The 17,674-nt window shown below is 35.5% G+C and overlaps 1 protein-coding gene across 2 annotated transcripts; it reads left to right on the plus strand.

Annotated features, from left to right (window-relative positions):
* The first annotated feature begins 9,237 nt into the window (after window positions 1-9,237).
* LOC114274916 (laccase-4) lies at window positions 9,238-16,323 on the plus strand. 2 transcript variants are annotated; one of them, XM_028216896.2, is made up of 6 exons: window positions 9,238-9,488; window positions 10,878-11,029; window positions 12,852-13,096; window positions 13,296-13,448; window positions 14,075-14,992; window positions 15,849-16,323. In XM_028216896.2, the coding sequence occupies exons 1-6, from the start codon at window positions 9,396-9,398 to the stop codon at window positions 15,977-15,979; spliced, it is 1,692 nt and encodes a 563-aa protein (XP_028072697.1). In that variant the 5' UTR covers window positions 9,238-9,395; the 3' UTR covers window positions 15,980-16,323. The 2 variants fall into 2 exon arrangements, with proteins under 2 accessions (XP_028072697.1, XP_028072698.1); XM_028216897.2 differs by having other exon boundaries at window positions 13,296-13,424.
* The last annotated feature ends 1,351 nt before the right edge of the window (window positions 16,324-17,674 follow it).

The following is a 17,674-nucleotide window of genomic DNA, read 5'->3' on the forward strand; positions in this document are numbered from 1 at the left end:
TCCAGCAGGTTACCTACTTCTTCCGCCACTATCTCGGCATGGTGGAGTGCCGATCTGCGTGTGCGTTGGATGATTGGTCTAGCAGATGGGTGGACATTAAGTTGGTGACTGATGAAGTTTGGATCAATGCCTGGCATGTCGTAGGGCGTCCAGGCGAACACTTCGATGTTAGAGGTTAAGAATTCCAAGACCTCTAATCTCTCAGTGCTGGATAACGACGAACCGAGCAAAAAGAACTTATCCGGGTTCTTTTCATCTATTCTTACCTCTACCAAGTCCTCCACTGCTTTCTGATCAGCCGCTTTGCCGACATCTGCGAATAGCTCATTGCTCTCAGGTTCTTCCACCGAATGAACGTATCCTTTGGCAGCGCGGCTGCCATTCACCGTGACGAAGCATTGTTTTGACGTGATCTGGTCGCCATAGACTTCTTCAATTACCCCGGTATCGTTGGGGAACTGCATTACTTGGTGATAGGATGACGCCACTGATCGCATGGCATGCATCCATGTTCTGCCCAAGATGATGTTGTAAGTGGAGGGGACTTTCAATACCCAGAACTCCACTTGTTTCGTCACGCTTCCTGCTCTGACTAGAAGAATTATTTTGCCGACGGGCCATTCTGGCATGGAGTTAAATCCAATTAGGGGAGATACGGCAGGTGCCAAGTCTTTGTCTTGCAGCTTCAATTGTTTAAATGTTTCGTAGTACATGATTTCACATGAACTACCCTGGTCAATCAGAATCCGCTTGACGTCAAAATCCTTGACTCGGAGAGTGACGACTAGGGCATCATTGTGAGGGCAATATATCCGTTCCAAGTCTTTATCCGAAAAAGACATGACGTTTGTTGCCTCTGTGTTCCCCTTCTTGATGGCAGGTTGGGCACTTAGCACCTCTCTAAAGTGCTCAGCCTTTTTGATTGATCCCCTAAGCTCGCATACACGCTCAGGTTCAAAGACTCCATGTATCACATTGATAATGCCTTGAGGCGGGGCGTCGACTGGCATCCCGTTGGGGTTATTATGGTCCTGGGGGGCTGGTTGCGTCCCTCCTTCAATGTACTTATCCAAGTGTCCTGCTGCCACCAACTCCTCCAGGTGCTGTCTCAATGGCGTGCAATTCTCAGTGCGGTGCCCCTTTTCTTTATGGAAGGTGCACCGTGATCTTTCGTCATAGTCCTTCTGCGCTTCCCCTAGTTTGGCTGGCCATCTGACGAAAGTCTCATCTCTTATTTCACTTAGAATTCGGTAGATCGGTTTCTTGAATACCGTGGTTATGGCCGTGCGGACCCTCAACCATCTTTTATCTGGGTCTTCTCCGTTGTCTTGCCATGCCACATCCGTTTCTGTTCTGTTGATCTACTGCATTGACCTTTGCTGAGGTCTTCTTTTCTAGCACTGTGGTCGTGCTAGTTTTTGTTTTGGCACGTGCGCCATCCTCTTCTACCCTAATGTGCTGATACACTCTTTCCATCAAGGCTTCTATGGTGAGGGGTGGTGTCATGGTGATTGAGTCCCTTAGTCTATTCCCGACTGGAAGGCCTCTTTTGTACTGTGCAATGGCGAGATTGGTGGGGCAGTCGCCAATTTAGTTGAATGTCTCCCAGTAGCGACTATTGTAGGACCTTAGCGTCTCTTTTTCACCCATGTCGATGGAGAGTAACTGGTCAATCGCCACCGGGGTTTTAGTGTTTGTTCTGAACCTTGTGACAAACGCTTCTGCCAATTGCACCCAGGAGGCTATGTTGCCTTCTGGAAGTTTTTCAAACCAAGTCAAGCCTAGATCGCCAAGGCTTGACGGGAAGAGGATGCACATTAGAGCCTCGTTTCGCCGATATACCGCCATAACCTGGCGGAAGTGGCTTAGGTGAATGTAGGGGTCCGTCTTCCCCTCGTACGTAGTGAATTTGGGCTGAAGGAAGCCTGTAGGTAGGGGCGCGTTTTCGATTGCCGGAACGAACGGTGAGGTTTGCAGCCTTGCTAATGCTTTGTCTGTTGGTTCATAGGCAGGGTGTGGTAATGGCATTCCAACCTCGACGCTTCCATGCGATCGAGGAGCCAATCGTTGAAGGGCAGAAACTCTGCGAGGGTCGCGCGTCCTAGTGTCCTCCTTCCATCGTGCCTTTTCTTCCAGCATGATCAGCAAATCGGATGATTTGGGCAACTCCGTCTGTTTGGATGATGTCTGGTGCGAGTGCGAGGGTCGGTAGGTACTTCCCTCTGTGTAAGTCTTCAATGATCTCGTTCTCTCAGACCTGGAGTAACGAGTTCTGGAGGTTCTAGACTGAGTATCACCTGTCCTGAGGCTTCTACTTTCTACTTGTGATGGTGTGGAATATCTTTCATGGTCTTCTGAGCGGCGAGGGGGCGTCTTGTTTTTGCGCCCCTCTCCTGTCGCCACTCCTTTTCCCTTCATCTGGCGCTTTAAGGCCTCCATGTCCGCCGCCATCTTCCTTATTAATTCGTCTTGCTCCTTCACACGGTCCTCCAGAACTTGAGGATCAATCCTCCGCCTCTGTCTGTCAGGACTTTGTGAATGAGAGTGATGGGGGCTGTGAGTCCGCCTCCCCCTAGTATCTCTTCTGGAGTTATGTCGTTGGGGCTCCAAGTCCGCCATGGGAGGGATAGAAGGTAATCCTTCACGCCTTGCACCCCCATCTGGTGTTTGCCCGTCGATGGCGGACTGTGGTAATTGTTCAATGTGCGCCATTGTTCCTAAAGAGGTAAAGCTTGATCAAGAGGTTTTGTCCTGTCTGTTTTTCCCATAGACGGCGCCAATTGTACGAGAAAGAAATAAACATTCTCGTATAATCCTGTTGATCAAGTCTGCACTCCTCTATACGTCGTCGCTTTATCACCTGAAAACACAAACGTGAGCTAGCCGACAGGTGTGTGCCGGAAACCTCTCCGATGCCTAAGTCAGTAAGCTTGACAAATAGACAAAAGCCCTGTGTATTCAGAAAACAAAGTTGTGTTACCTCTCCAAATGTGATGTTGTGAGCTTTTATAGGTTCCGTGTGGCACAATCCTAGTAGGACTTTTACTCCTCCATGCAGAGTCCTCCTAGGATTCATACTCCTGAAAGATAATGCTTATCCTTCAACACCCCCCTCACTGCTTAAACCAAGTGAGATGGTTTTCACAATGGCCGAACTCCAATATGACCGAAATAATCATGGTTATGCTGAGCCACAGAGTAGGCCGAACTATACTTAGTTCGGTTCTTCCTTCCGCTACACCTTATCTCGGTTCTCTCATGTACAAACCATGGTGTGATTAGACCGAGCTACCGAATAATAGGTTCTGACCTTACTAGCCACAATACGCCATGACTGGGCTAACTCTGAGACCGGACTAACTTCAAAGTGTCTTTAGACCGGACCAACTTCCAGTCTCCTCCGGGCCGGACTAGCTTCGGGGCTCTTGGACCGGACTAACTTTAAAGCCTTTTTACTCGGCCCTTTGTATTGCGGCCCATGACGGCCCATTACCAGCTCGGCTCAATTTTCATATAAATTACCCTCTCAGTAATAATGAGTGTAAAAAATAGTGATGTGACTCAAGATATAATAGTTGATGATAAGGGAAATGTAGTAAGTAAATAAAAGTTTGGGTGGCTTCATAAACAAAACTAATAAAATTTTTCATTAATCATGAAAGTGGTTACATTAACATCAAACTATTCTCTTATTTTTGGGAACATTGCATCTAACCAACTACTGTCCCTATTAGTTAATATAATACAAGGAATTCCTCCTCTAATAGTGAGATTTGGTTGGAATTTAACAAATATGTGGAAGTCTCTCTGGAAACCAGAACAGCGGCCCATTCACCTAATCTCCTTCTACCTTGAAGAACCCTCAAGAACAGTCCCTACCGAATTAATGAAAAATTTAGTAGGTTGCCAGATAGACTTCTATGTATTTGTTAAATTACAACCAGATATCACTATCAGAGGAGAAATTCCTTGTATTATATTAACTAATGGGGACATTAGTTGGTTAGATGCAATGTCCCTAAAAATGAGAGAATGGTTTGATGTTAATGTTACCACTGTCATGATTAATAAAAAATTTTGTTAGTTTTATTTACGAAACCACTCAAACTTTTATTTACTTATTACATTTCCCTTATTATCAACTATTACATCTTGAGTCACATCACTATTTTTACACTCATTATTACATTTCGTAAAACATCAGAAAATTCTACTAGATCCATAACAACTGATCCTCTCCGATCAATTTCTTCTTTTTTAACACCAACCTTCGAAATCAACGGGCCATGATCAATATCACTAGTTTCATCACCACCTCTGCGTACATTAATCTTAGACAAACTCAGACGATCTCTCTGTTCATGAATAATTGAACCACTTTCCCCAAAACACATAAGTTCTCTTAAGTTTCAAATGTGGAACAAGCCTTACAAGGAAATTCACATTTTATTCTTTAATTGTTCATTCCACGAACCCGAAAACGATGTCAACTTCCCATTCACTCATAAATGGTTTTGATAAACCGTCTTCATCATGTGACTTGCCATGTGGTAAGGAACACGTCACCTCTTTGAATCCACCTCAAAAGACGTGTGGACCCCACTCAAATTTGGGCTCAAAGTTAGCCCAAAATAAGCCTATAAAAACCAAAATTTCCAATAGTTAATGCTAATAATGATATTTTTTTATGACATACAATGTTAGTCGTAAATAATGAAACTTTCCATAACATGCATAAGGAGCATTATTATTTAGGTCCAAAAATTAGACCCACTGTTTAGACATAGTAATGTGTGAAGAAAATAATTAGTTGATAATTAAATATTTTCTAATTATCAACTAATTATCTTATGAACACATCACTTATATATCATTTTTCATATGGCGGTGTTTGACAGGATTTGGTTTTGGGTTTTTTTATTTTTATTTTTATTTTTTCCACTAAAAGACAAAGTTTTTGCAAAATAAAAAAAAAATAAATCCAAACAAAATATCACATCCAATCCCATAATCATTTCACTTTTTCTCTCATAAACATCACATCCAACCACAAAAAACTCAACTATCTTTTCAAACACCAAAATTTTTTTATCCAATAATATTTTATAACTAAAAAAACTTACATAAAAACTCAATTTCCAAACAACCACGTAGTGTTGCATCCTCTATTTTTAAGTTAATGTAGACATACTTTTTTTTATCTCCAAAAAAGTAAACAATTACCCATAGATATGACTCATATTTTATTTATTTTTTCTCTTGGGATATGATGACTCATTAAGCATAAAGTATGCCTTTGTTTTCATTCTTAATGGGTTCCCTATGGGGAATGTTTTGTTTGACAAACTATTTTCACAGATTTATTTTTTTTGAAAACTCTCTTTCTTAGGAAGCACTTACTGATGCAGAAAAATATAAAAGTTATGAAAACCAAAAGTATTTTTGCACTTTTCATTGTTTTTGTTTCTCGAAACATGAAAAAATAAAACCCCAAAATTTTTTAGAAGGATACCAGACTTAGCCAGTCGTTTTTAATAAAGTGCGTTTTTGAACTTTTCATTACTTTTATTTTTCAAAACATGAAAAACAAAAACAATTTTTTTCAGTAGGATACCAAACCTGGCCATTTGTTTCTATATTGAGTGCGTTGAAAGCAGTGGCGGGGCCAAGAATTTAATGTAATGGGACACCTATTAATTATAATTTCAAAATTTGGTCTCGATCATTAGCATTGTAGTCCATAATCAGAGGCCGTAGTCCTGGATCTGCAGGAAGGTTTACTAAGTTGATTTCTATGCGACTTTATTTTGTGGAAGAATAATTATAATCTTCTTCTTGAGGAAGAGATGATTCCAACTTTGATTTTCTTTTGAAATATTTCTCCATAACTATCTTAAAAAATCAAAATCAAAATAAAAATTCATAATCAAAATCACAAACCCCCACAAATCAAAATCTCCAATTTTAATACAAATCAAAAAAATTAAATTTAGCATAAATCACAACAAATAAAATTTCTAATATACTAATATTATAACAAATGAAAGTCCCTAATTTAAATAACAAATACTAGAAATTAATACTTTTAATTGTAGCACAAATCAAATCCTTAATTTTAGCACAAACAACAACAAACCAAAATCTCTACTTTTAATATAAATTACCACCAATTAAGATTCATAATTTTAACATGTCAAAATCTCTTATTTTAACATATATAATAACAAATCAAATTTTTTTACAAATCAAAACTTAACGAATAATTATAAATTGATACTCATAATTTTTATTTAAAAAAAAAATCATAAATAAAGTTACCAGTAAATAATGAAAAGAACATATCAGGGTTATAGTGTGATTCCAAATTTATATTATACGATTCTAATATGAATCGGGAGTTGATAAATTACAAAATAACAAAGAGAGATAAAAAAAAAAAAACCATTGCAGTCGTTTTTCCATGAATCAAAAAAAAAAAAAATTTAATTGGATTGAAAGTGTGTCAGTGTGTTTGGATGCGTGTGTCAGTGTGTTTGGAAATTGGGTGCATGTGTGCGTGTGTCAATAGGCCAAAGTGGGCCACTGTGTATTAGGTATATAAGGCACTGTGTGTAAGTTCTCAAAAAAAAACACAAAAAATTTTTGAAAAGTCAGGGGGCATGTGAACCCCTGGCCCCCACATCCCTCCGTCCCTGATAGAAAGTGAAGTTTGTAACACAAATTCATCGATATTGTAATCTGCGTTACACTCAGAATGAATTTAAGACACACATTTTAATTTCAACCGTGCTGGGACCCAGTGGGGTGACCCAAGCACCCCACTCCATATGGGGCTCTGTGATTGGTAGATAGAAAAAAAAAAAAAAAAAAAAAATTCCAGCTAATAAGAAAACACTGGGAGTCACTGGGAGTTTGAAAAACTGGAGGTGCAAATCATTTTTGTTTTAATTTATCACACTTTTATGTCAAAAAATACATGTCCCTAGCAGTGTTGAATCTAGCAATGTTAGCATGATGAAAAATTATTTTGTGTCGTTGGAGAGAGAGAGAGAGCATGTGACATTACGGGTGGAAAAAATAGGCAAATTCAGATGAGATGTTGCAATTACAAAACATTATTTTTTGATAGATATATATATTCTTTATAGGCGATTGAAACCAAGAAAGACCAATTTTCCTCTATGAAAACAATTTCCCGTCTACAAATTGATATGTACTCCTTTTTGACATTTTTTATATGTATATTGTGGGCCTCTCTCTCTCTCTCTCTCTCTACCCACCACAACCACAACCACAATCACCATCAAACTATACATATGTATTGTATACTATTCTCGAAGCTATACTGTGCCAATATATATAGATATATGCAACACCTACAAGGTACTACCATGTACTGCTTCTGTTGCTCTGTATGCTTGTACATTCATTCTTGCAGTGGGAATGTGTGTGTGTGTGAAAGAGACGGGGCTTGATCGCTTTGTCCATGTCAATAGCCCTGACATGCTGGTATATGCATCTTCTGATGTATGAAGGTCCCCTGCCTGCACCACCATCAGCAACCTAAAAACATATTTAAAAGACAAAAATCTAAAATTTGCAACGTGGAACTAGATTTATTATGGGTGTGATTTATATATAAAGTACTAAATTAAAGAATGCTAAAAACTCACAATTCACTCCATGATTAGGGAGTTGAGTTTTATGTAATTATGTTTGTGACAAATAAAAAGTTGATACTAATTTGCTATGCCATTGTGAGTGGACATTATCCTCTACTTTGCCCGGTTCTTTCATTAGGATTTATTAGTGAAAATACTTGAGTATGATGCCTTCAAATTAGATTTCATTTAATGTTATCCTCTATAAGGGTCGGCACTAGGCCAGGCTTGGTTGACCTGTAAAAATGGTGCCTAACCTTGCCAGTCAGCTAACCTTAATAGGCTTTTTTTTTTGGGAAAATTACCATGTATGTAGGGGATCTATTTCCCTTCTAATCCCAATTTATTTTTAATAGTTTAATAGGTCCACAGTTTTTTTAGTTTTATACCCAGAGGTCCCGTTTTTTATTTTCGTATTTTTAAATGACTGTGTTACCCTTTGTTTTGAGATCTATATGTACGTGAGAAATCAAATTTTTGCTTCGTTGAAAAAAAGGAAATCAAATCTTCGTCTCCGCGATCTCGATTTCTCTTCGTTGTGGCGATCTCATTGTGCTGTGTGGTCGATCTCATTGTGCTGTGAGGTGGATCTGGTTGTGCGATTTGAATCTGTGTGTACAGGCGATATCTTCGTACGTTGTCTCTCTCTCTCTCTCTGGTGATAGATATATGTATGTGTATGTATGTATCTGTCGATACATAGATATACATATATATGTATATATATATATATATATGTCTGTGTGTGTATGTGGTTTGTATTTTGTCGACATATATGTATGTATATATATATAAGCAAATTTGCGTGATATGTGGTTTGTGTTTGGCGAATTTTGTTTGTTTGATTTTGATTTTGTTGATTTTTGTTTGTCGTATAGTGTAATGTGTTTTGAAGTTGTATTTTGGATTTGTGAATTCTGGTGTTTTGATATTGATATGTCGTAAGTGTATAATTTTGCAGTTTTGAAATTGTAAATTGTGTACTGTTGTTATTGATATGTTGTAACTGCATAATTTTGCAGTTTGGAATCTGTGAACAATTGTTTGTTGGTTTCTGATTTTGTAGTATGGAGCGGTGTTTCATGTTAATGTGCAAATACAGTAATTGTTGTGCTGCTATTAAGATTAGTGACGGAACGAATAGTTTGACGAGTGGCCTATTATGGCTAATAGATTAGGCTTTGAACCATAGGTCCAACTAGCCTGTTAGGGATATGGACTTGGGTTAGGCAAAAACTCACAAAGTTGTGGACCTTTGCGCCAAATAAGGACTAAAGTCCCAGATTGAAAAAACTACACAAAGGAGGATATTATTCACTCACATATCATATAAGCTAAATAATTTGTTTTTTTGTAAATTCTCATGCTTTCGGGGAGAGCGAGGTAGAGGGATATTGCAGCTGCGATGTAAGTTTCAAGGAGTTCGAGGTAGCAGTCAATTGAAAGAGGCAACAAGAGCTTCATTTTAGCTTACTTCCAAACTTATTTTAGTCGTAAGACGGAAAACTACTTTATGTAATTTGCAAGAAAACTTGAGGAGGGGAAATACAAACACCATGGTTATCTTTACTTGCTTACCTAACAGGTTAAAACGACTTGGCATCCAAGATTTATTCGTTTATAATGTTGAGGTGATCAGTCATCTTTGTGTCTCATTAAATACCAAAGCCTCATTGAAAATACTTTTATTCATACAAGTCCACAACACACACAGAGAGAGATTGAGAGAGAGAAATGGCATACTATCGGATTCAGGCAGCGGTGTTGGTGGCAGCGTTCCTGCTTCCAGCATTGGTCGAGTCCACGGTTAGGCACTACAAGTTCAGTGTGAGTACATTCTTTCTGTTTTTTTTCCCATACCTTTTATGTTCAAGTTGGCTATGCATAGAACAATGCCATTAGTGAGGATATGATGAATCAGTTTACAAACACAAAACCGGTCGTAAGATATGGAATATGAATGCACAATGCCTTTCGTATGTATTATGTATTATTTTGTGTGTTTATAAAAGATGTGCGATCAAAATTCGTTGCGTTAGATGACTTAACACAATGAATTTAGACTGTTTATTAATTTTTATTTTTTTATTTTTTTAATACACGTAACATTTATTGATTAATAGTGTAGTTTCAGCCTACGAGCAAACAACTATAAAGTATGGATACTTTGAAAAACATGTCGTATTCATATTGGGCACTTACTGACGTATGGTATTTCGTATGGTATTTCTACATACATACTGGGTATACAAAAAATGTACCCAAAATTTTTCTTCTAAATTTTTGGTGTACCTAGACTCAAGCCGTATGTACCTCAGTTAAAATAATATTTTTTTTCTAATATAAAGATAAAACTCTATTTACTAGACTTCTTTTTTATTTTTAATTTTATACTTAGCATGATTTAAAATTAAACTATGGTTTGTAAGTTATTTAATATATTGCCATTTAATTTTGATTTATACCTTTACTTTTGGGGTTAAATGTTAATTATAGGTTGGATCCTAATAAATTAAACCATTAAGTAATTTTTACATTACTCTAAATTAAAAATAAATATTTTTTTACAAGCATACTAGGCCATACCCGTACTCTAATTTTTTTTTTTGGGATTTTACTGTATCGACGTATCCATATCATACCAATACCAGTATTCGTACTCGTATCCGTACCCGTGCTTCATAGGCAAACAGTCACTTATTTTTCTTTTGTATAGTTTTCCCCAAACAAATGAAGCATTAAAAAATAAAAAATAAAAAATGAAAGTTAACATAAAATCATTTTTGTGATCAATGAAAAATAAATCTATGTAAGTAGAAAATATTTTTCACATTTAAAAGAATGAAAATATTTTTTGAACGAAAATTTTATTAATGTCACCATACTACTACCTTCATGACCACCACCACTCCATCACAGCCGCCTCCACCTCTATCGCCACCCCACCGCTACACTAATATAACCATTAAAACATTAGTTTTAAAGATGCAATTTTAATTTTTTTCTTTTCGAAAATATTTTTTACTAAAACAGACAAAGTTGAATTACTTAATAATGAGAGATGGACCAAACAATTAAACTTGAACTTTAAATAATTAAAGAAAAGGGGGTAAACTTAGATGATAATAATAATAATTTAGATGTTTCATTTTTATTTATTGCAAATATATATATGTATATAATTAGAGGAAATGTGTTGGGGGTTGTGATGTTCAGGTGGTGTTGAAGAATGCAACAAGGCTGTGTGCAACAAAGCCAATTGTGGTAGTGAATGGGAAGTTCCCAGGGCCTACTCTTTATGCAAGAGAAGATGACACTGTAATCCTCAGGGTCGTCAACCACGTCCAGTACAATATTACTATCCATTGGTTTGTATTTATTTCACTACAGCTTAAATTTTTTATTTTTATTTTTATTTTTATTTTTAATCTTGAATAAAATAAAAAATAAAAAAGTCTACTAATTTAAAAAATTCATTTTTATAGGTTTTTTTTTTTCGTCTTTAGTGGATAAAATTTCACTAAGGTGAAAAAAATTAACAATATATATATTAAAAAAGTAATTTAAATGGTTAGGGTTGCAACTCGGATGGGTAAAGATCAGGCTAAGATCTGTCCAAGCTCAAGCTTGGCCCAAGCTCCACCTTGACCTCCATCAGCACCTGGCTTGCCCAATTCTGAGACCTTGAGTTAAGCTCAAGTTACCCAAATTCAACATAAAAAATTTGAAAAATGATTTAGAGCACTAAAAGAAGAGCACTAAAGGAGCATTAAATTGTCTTTTTCCTCTTTGTGTTTTGTCCTTTTCCTCTTTTTATTTTATTTTAATTTTTTTTAGGCATGTCACTTCATTAGAGCTGCTTTTAGTGGTCTTAATTTAGTGGTCTGTATCATAGTTGAAAAAATTTATATGTAGTGCACTTTTTGAAAATAAATAAGAAATATATATATATCTCAAAAAATTACAAACATATAATATAATAAATAAAAATTAGTTTGAGTTGTGTGTACTAAAAGTAATAAAATATATTACATTGCAATATGATTTAATCCAATATATGAAAAATATTAATTTTTTTATATGTGAATTTTGGTTCATTTTATATAATTTATATATTAATAATAGAATTTGGGTTACTCATGTAGTGAGAATATCCAAATTTTATTTGGGTTGCAAATTTTAGTCCAAACTTTGACAAAATTTTGAATTGTCAAATTCTAAATTGTAAAATTTCATAGAATAAGACGCAGATGTGAGACATATGTAGATAGGGGTGTAACTTGGGCAGGTTTAACCCGAGCAATCCGAACCCAGCCCGAATTTTGTTAGGTCTTGGACAAAATATTTTTAAATTCGGTACGGGCTTGGGCAAAAATTCAGAAGCCTGAATTAAATTTGGACGGGTTTGGGCAAAGACATCAAACAACCCGAGCAATCCGAAACTTGAATTATACATATAGAGATATATAAAAATATTAAATATATATATATATATATATACATTATTAGCTATTACATGATATTAAAGTAATTTAGATTATTAAATCATATTGAATATATATTATATATATAAATAACATAAAATCTTACTCTTTTTTTTTTATTTTTTATTTTCACTTATAAATTGTAAAGACTACTGTAGTTGTATCTCTTTTACATTATATAAATTATTTAATATGATGGTATTAATGATTTTCTATATATAAAAAAAATGTAAATATAGTCAAATTTTAATAATTTAATAACCTAGCTGCAAAAAAAAAAATAAAAATACAATTTGGGCAATTTGGTCAACTCGGGCAATTCGGGTTTAACTCGGAGTCGAGCTTGGGCAGGCAATCTCGGGTTACAATTTGGGTTTGGGCGGGCCTGGACAAATCTCAGCACAACTTGGACTGGGTTTGGACAATTTCCCAACCCGTCCGAACCCGCTCGAGTTGCACCCCTATATGTAGATCTTACATATGTCTCACATCTGTATCTAATTCCAGTGAAAATTTTTTACGTTACAAACATAACTGAATTCTAAAATTTTGATTAGCCTCGCCCAAATTGCACTGGCTATATATACCTATCATTTTCTTGATGTAATGTGCACCAAAAAGACCATTTATTTCACAAATACATGACTTATTAGAGCACAATGATAATTAATTAATTTTGATATGGATTGGGAAAAATTGAGGACAGGCATGGAATAAAGCAGCTAAGAACAGGATGGTCAGATGGGCCAGCATACATCACACAGTGCCCAATACAACCGGGGCAAAGCTACATCTACAACTTCACAATCACAGGTCAGAGAGGCACCCTTCTTTGGCATGCCCATATCACCTGGCTAAGGGCTACTGTTCATGGTGCCATTGTCATCTTGCCCAAGAAAGGGGTTCCTTATCCTTTCCCCAAACCTGATAAGGAAGAAGTCATTATCTTCGGTGAGATTTTTTTATTTTTAAATACTGATACATTTCATTATACCAATCAAAATGAAAACCACATGCATATGGGTCAGTTTATTGTTCATAATCGATACTTCTAATACTGTTACACCACGAACAATGCTGATTCATCACCTAATACTGCTATTTAAAACCTCGGTTGGAACTTTATTTGGTTATATCTCTTAAATTGTAGGTGAATGGTGGAAGGCAGATGTTGAAACAGTGATAAACCAGGCTATGCAATCTGGATTACCACCAAATATATCAGATTCACATACCATTAATGGACATCCAGGACCTTTTCCAAATTGCTCTTCTCAGGGTACTGACTATGGGGAATACATAGGTTATTCATTCTTAGTGTAGTAGACTAACCCTTTTGCCTCTGCTTCCTTTTTTTTTTTGGTCACAATATATATATATATATATATATATATATTTAAATTTGAAAATAACCATCAATTTCATATATTATTTATACTTTCTGTGCAAAAACAGTGTTCAAAAATCAGAAAACAACTTTGGTGTTTCCTGAAAACTATTGTTCTCAGAAAAAAATTTCTCGAAAATAGTTTGCCAAACAAGTTTGTTTTCCGAAAAATAAAAACAAACAATAAAATTTCTTTGAAAGCCTTTTTTTTTTTTGGAGGTGGGAGGGGGGAATTTCAATTCAGTGTAATGTTTTAAAACAAATTACCAATAAATAATAAATTTTATACATACTAATAATTAAAAATATAAACTTTTTCATGATTTTGTCTGTTGAATTATGAGAAGCAAACCCCAAAAGCAAACCTAGTTATTTTTTGATTAATTTAAGTAAGTTAGTTCATTAATCAATCTTGCACTAGCAAAAAATTTCATGACCATGTCTGTTAAATTATTTCCTCCCTCGAAAAAAAAATAGGCAAAAAAATTTCCAAAGTGTTGATTCTAATAACCCATTTGCTCCCTTCCTAATACCCTGTGCAGGTTACAGTTTACATGTTGAAACCGGGAAAACCTACCTGCTAAGAATCATCAACGCTGCAGTCAATGATGAGCTATTTTTCAAGATTGCCGGGCACAATCTAACCATAGTTGAAGTGGACGCCACCTATGTTAAGCCCTTCTCAATCGACACCGTGTTCATCGCTCCAGGCCAGACCACAAATGCCCTCCTAACCGCCAGTCACGACACGGGAAAGTTCTTAATTGCCATCTCACCCTTTATGGACAGTGTGGTGGCGGTGGACAACCTCACTGCCACCGGCATTTTGCGCTACAAAGGCACGCACGCCTTTTTCCCGACCTCCCTCACCACTCTCCCTCCTCTAAACGCAACGCCGGTGACAAATAGCTTCATCCTGTCCCTTAAAAGCCTTAATTCGATACAATACCCGGCTAAAGTACCGTTAACGGTTGATCATTCGCTTTTTTTCACTATCGGGGTTGGGATCAACCCCTGTTCGACATGTGTCAATGGAAGCAAGGCTGTTGGGAATATGAACAATGTTAGTTTTGTGATGCCCACTATAGCCATGCTTCAGGCACATTACTTCAATATAAGCGGAGTTTTCACTGATGATTTTCCCGGAAACCCGCCAATCCCTTTTAATTATACAGGCACGACACCGAAGAATATGCAGACTAATAATGGTACAAAGGTTTATAGATTGGCTTACAATGACACGGTACAAGTTGTGCTCCAGGGCACAGCTTTTTTGGCGCCAGAGAGCCATCCAATTCATCTGCACGGGTTTAACTTCTTCGCGATTGGAAGGGGAGTGGGTAATTTTGACCCGGTTAATGATCCAAAAAAATTTAATCTTGTTGATCCTGTTGAGAGGAACACACTCAGTGTTCCAACTGATGGGTGGGCTGCTATTAGATTCATAGCAAATAACCCAGGTAAGTCTATATACGTATCTTTTTATCTAATTTCCTTCATTTGTTTCCTTTTTCTTCCTTTTTTAAAGAAATTTTTCTACAACTTTGACGGTGAATTTTAAAGGAAATTATATAGTGAATTTTATGTAGAATTAAATAAGGTTTTAGTTGTTATTGAGTCATTTTCTTGACAAGGAAACTGCATCTGAAGGTCATGTTAATTTGATCATAAAATAGTTTTGATGTGAAGTTATTGCCTCCTTCCCATAGCATATATAGATCATTTCTCTCACTCCCTTTTGCATACACTATCTCGTATTAATCTCATATTTCCATGCCATCAAAATCAATAGCTAGAAAGTATGGAACAGAGGATAGTACAAAAAGTGGGACAGATCTCAAAAGAAGTTACAGTATGGGACTAAAGATAGTATAGGTAATGCGACAAATGATCCCATGTCGGCTTCCCAAAAGAAGTTACACGAGATTATTTGGACACAGGATCCTCCATCTCCAATTTTTTATCCCTTTTGTTTTAATGCGCTCTTAACTACTAGATAATGATTTAAGATTCATAAGTTTTAAGATTTTCACATAATTTAATGATTGTAAAGAAATTGAGATAAGGAGATTAGGGACATAAGAATTTGAGAACAGAAAATTTATGATCATTCAAAAGAAGTTTCATGCATACCCATGTCAGCTATGAGATAAGCCCATGAGGTCCAAAAACACCTCTCTAATATGATATTCAACTGGAGCAAATCCATTTCAATTTTGATATTATATGACTTAATTAATGGTGTGTACCTATTTTTCCTCATATTCTTTTAAGTTGCCTTGAATGGTATTTGATTTTGACTTGGAAACTGTGTAGGTGTGTGGTTTCTACATTGTCATTTGGAAGTACACACAACTTGGGGACTGAAGATGGCATTTTTGGTGGACAATGGAAAAAACCCAAATGAGACACTTATACAGCCTCCAAGTGACCTTCCAATGTGTTAGCCAATTCCAATAAATAAAAAAAGTGGCTGTGTTCTCAGATATTTGAGGGATCATCATTATTATTATCATTACATCAGAAGAAGAGGTAGAAGAAAAAAACAAGATTGGGTGGTGCACAAAATTAAAGAAAGAAAGAGCAAAGGATTTGACACAGAGAGAAGAAATAAGAGTTGAGTGAGTGAAGAGAGAATTTGAGTTGATTCCATTGTTCTATTGGATAATTAATTCCATTTTGCTTTTGAATTTATGTGTTTGAATGTATAGAATATAAGTACTCTCTATTGCTTGCACTAACTGGAATTTTGAAGGAATGATGATCTCTAGCTCTGTTTGAAACAAATAAATAAGTTTTTAGAATTTGTTTTTTGAAAAATTTATAAGATAGTTTGGCAAAAATTAACCGACAAAAAAAAAAAGATATCTTTGAATTTTTGAAAATTATTTCCGTCTCAAAAATGAGAAAAGTATATGAAAATAATGACTGTTTTCTATTTTTTCAACCAAATTAGAAATTTTTTCAAAAAACGAACTTGAAAATTTAGCCAAACTAGTTCTTTATCTGTGTTTGGATCTTAAATTTGGTTTAAAAAAAAAATGAAAAGCAAAAAGTGACTAAAAAACTCACTTTTTCCTTGCTTTTTCTTTTCTTTTATTTTCTTTTTAATTTTCTTTTTAATTTTTCCTTTGTTTTAATAAATCTCTTGACAAATTCAAGATTCCCACCTTTCCTTGATGAATCAATATTTTCTGTAGCTATTTCTCTCCTCTTTAAGCAAAAAATACACTTCATATGGATGAGAATATTCATGTTTGACAAGTAGGGGATAAAGAGGGGGATTGGGATCATGTTGTGCATTGTAGGCAAAACATGGTTCTGTAAGGGCTTATGAGACTTTATTTCAAGCCTATGTCGTTGATTCAAACCGTTATTTGTAAAAAAAAAATAATTGGATATCCATAACTTCAAAATAAGACCACATTTGTTTTAAAAAAAATAAGCGGTTAAAATAATTTTGATAATTTATTTTAACATGTTCGATTAAGTTGATTTTTTTTTTATGGATGATGTGTTCAATAAACTTACAATTTGAATGGTTCAAATCATTAAAATAAATTCGAGACAAGTCTCCATTCAAACTCACAGCATGCGTGTTGTGCCATAAGGCAAAGCATGCTCACCATGTTTAGAAAGAGATGGAATGGAAATCTCATTCTAAATTTTATTCATTCTCATGTGAGTACATCTAAGAATGAAAATATAATTAATGCAGAATTAGATTGCCATTCCAAGTCAAATATAGCAAGTCCTCTTATATAAATGAGAGAATCACAATCCGTCAATACATTATTACAATTTGACATAAAAATAGCATCTCATTGAAAGTAAATTTAAAGAATTATCATCAAACGTTTTAACTTTTTTCAGATGAAAATAAGACACTATTGGTGATATGCAGTTAATAGTTATCCTATACCAGGATGATATCATCTAGATGCTTACTCATGCACATATCCTTTCTTGCTTTCTCATCAACTTGGTTGTCTACTTTGTTTGATTCTATTGCACTACTTAGTTTTTAATTTTTTAATTTTTTTTTAATACTTTTTAACATTTCATTTATAAGAGCAGACCTCGTGAAATTAAATTTATTTCTGCACCAGCAAACAACACTACAGTCTAGGAGCGGAGTTAAA

Source organism: Camellia sinensis, chromosome 1 (genome assembly GCF_055761805.1).
Source record: "Camellia sinensis isolate YWXY chromosome 1, ASM5576180v1, whole genome shotgun sequence".
NCBI lineage: Eukaryota > Viridiplantae > Streptophyta > Magnoliopsida > Ericales > Theaceae > Camellia > Camellia sinensis.

What these genes read in the sequence shown, in the direction of transcription:
- LOC114274916 (XM_028216896.2), top strand. Translation starts at nt 9,396, where the DNA reads ATGGCATACTATCGGATTCAGGCAGCGGTGTTGGTGGCAGCGTTCCTG. An exon ending in GGAAGAAGTCATTATCTTCG is followed by an intron (nt 13,097 to 13,295) that starts GTGAGATTTTTT and finishes CTTAAATTGTAG; the next exon opens with GTGAATGGTGGAAGGCAGAT. An exon ending in ATTCATAGCAAATAACCCAG is followed by an intron (nt 14,993 to 15,848) that starts GTAAGTCTATAT and finishes GAAACTGTGTAG; the next exon opens with GTGTGTGGTTTCTACATTGT.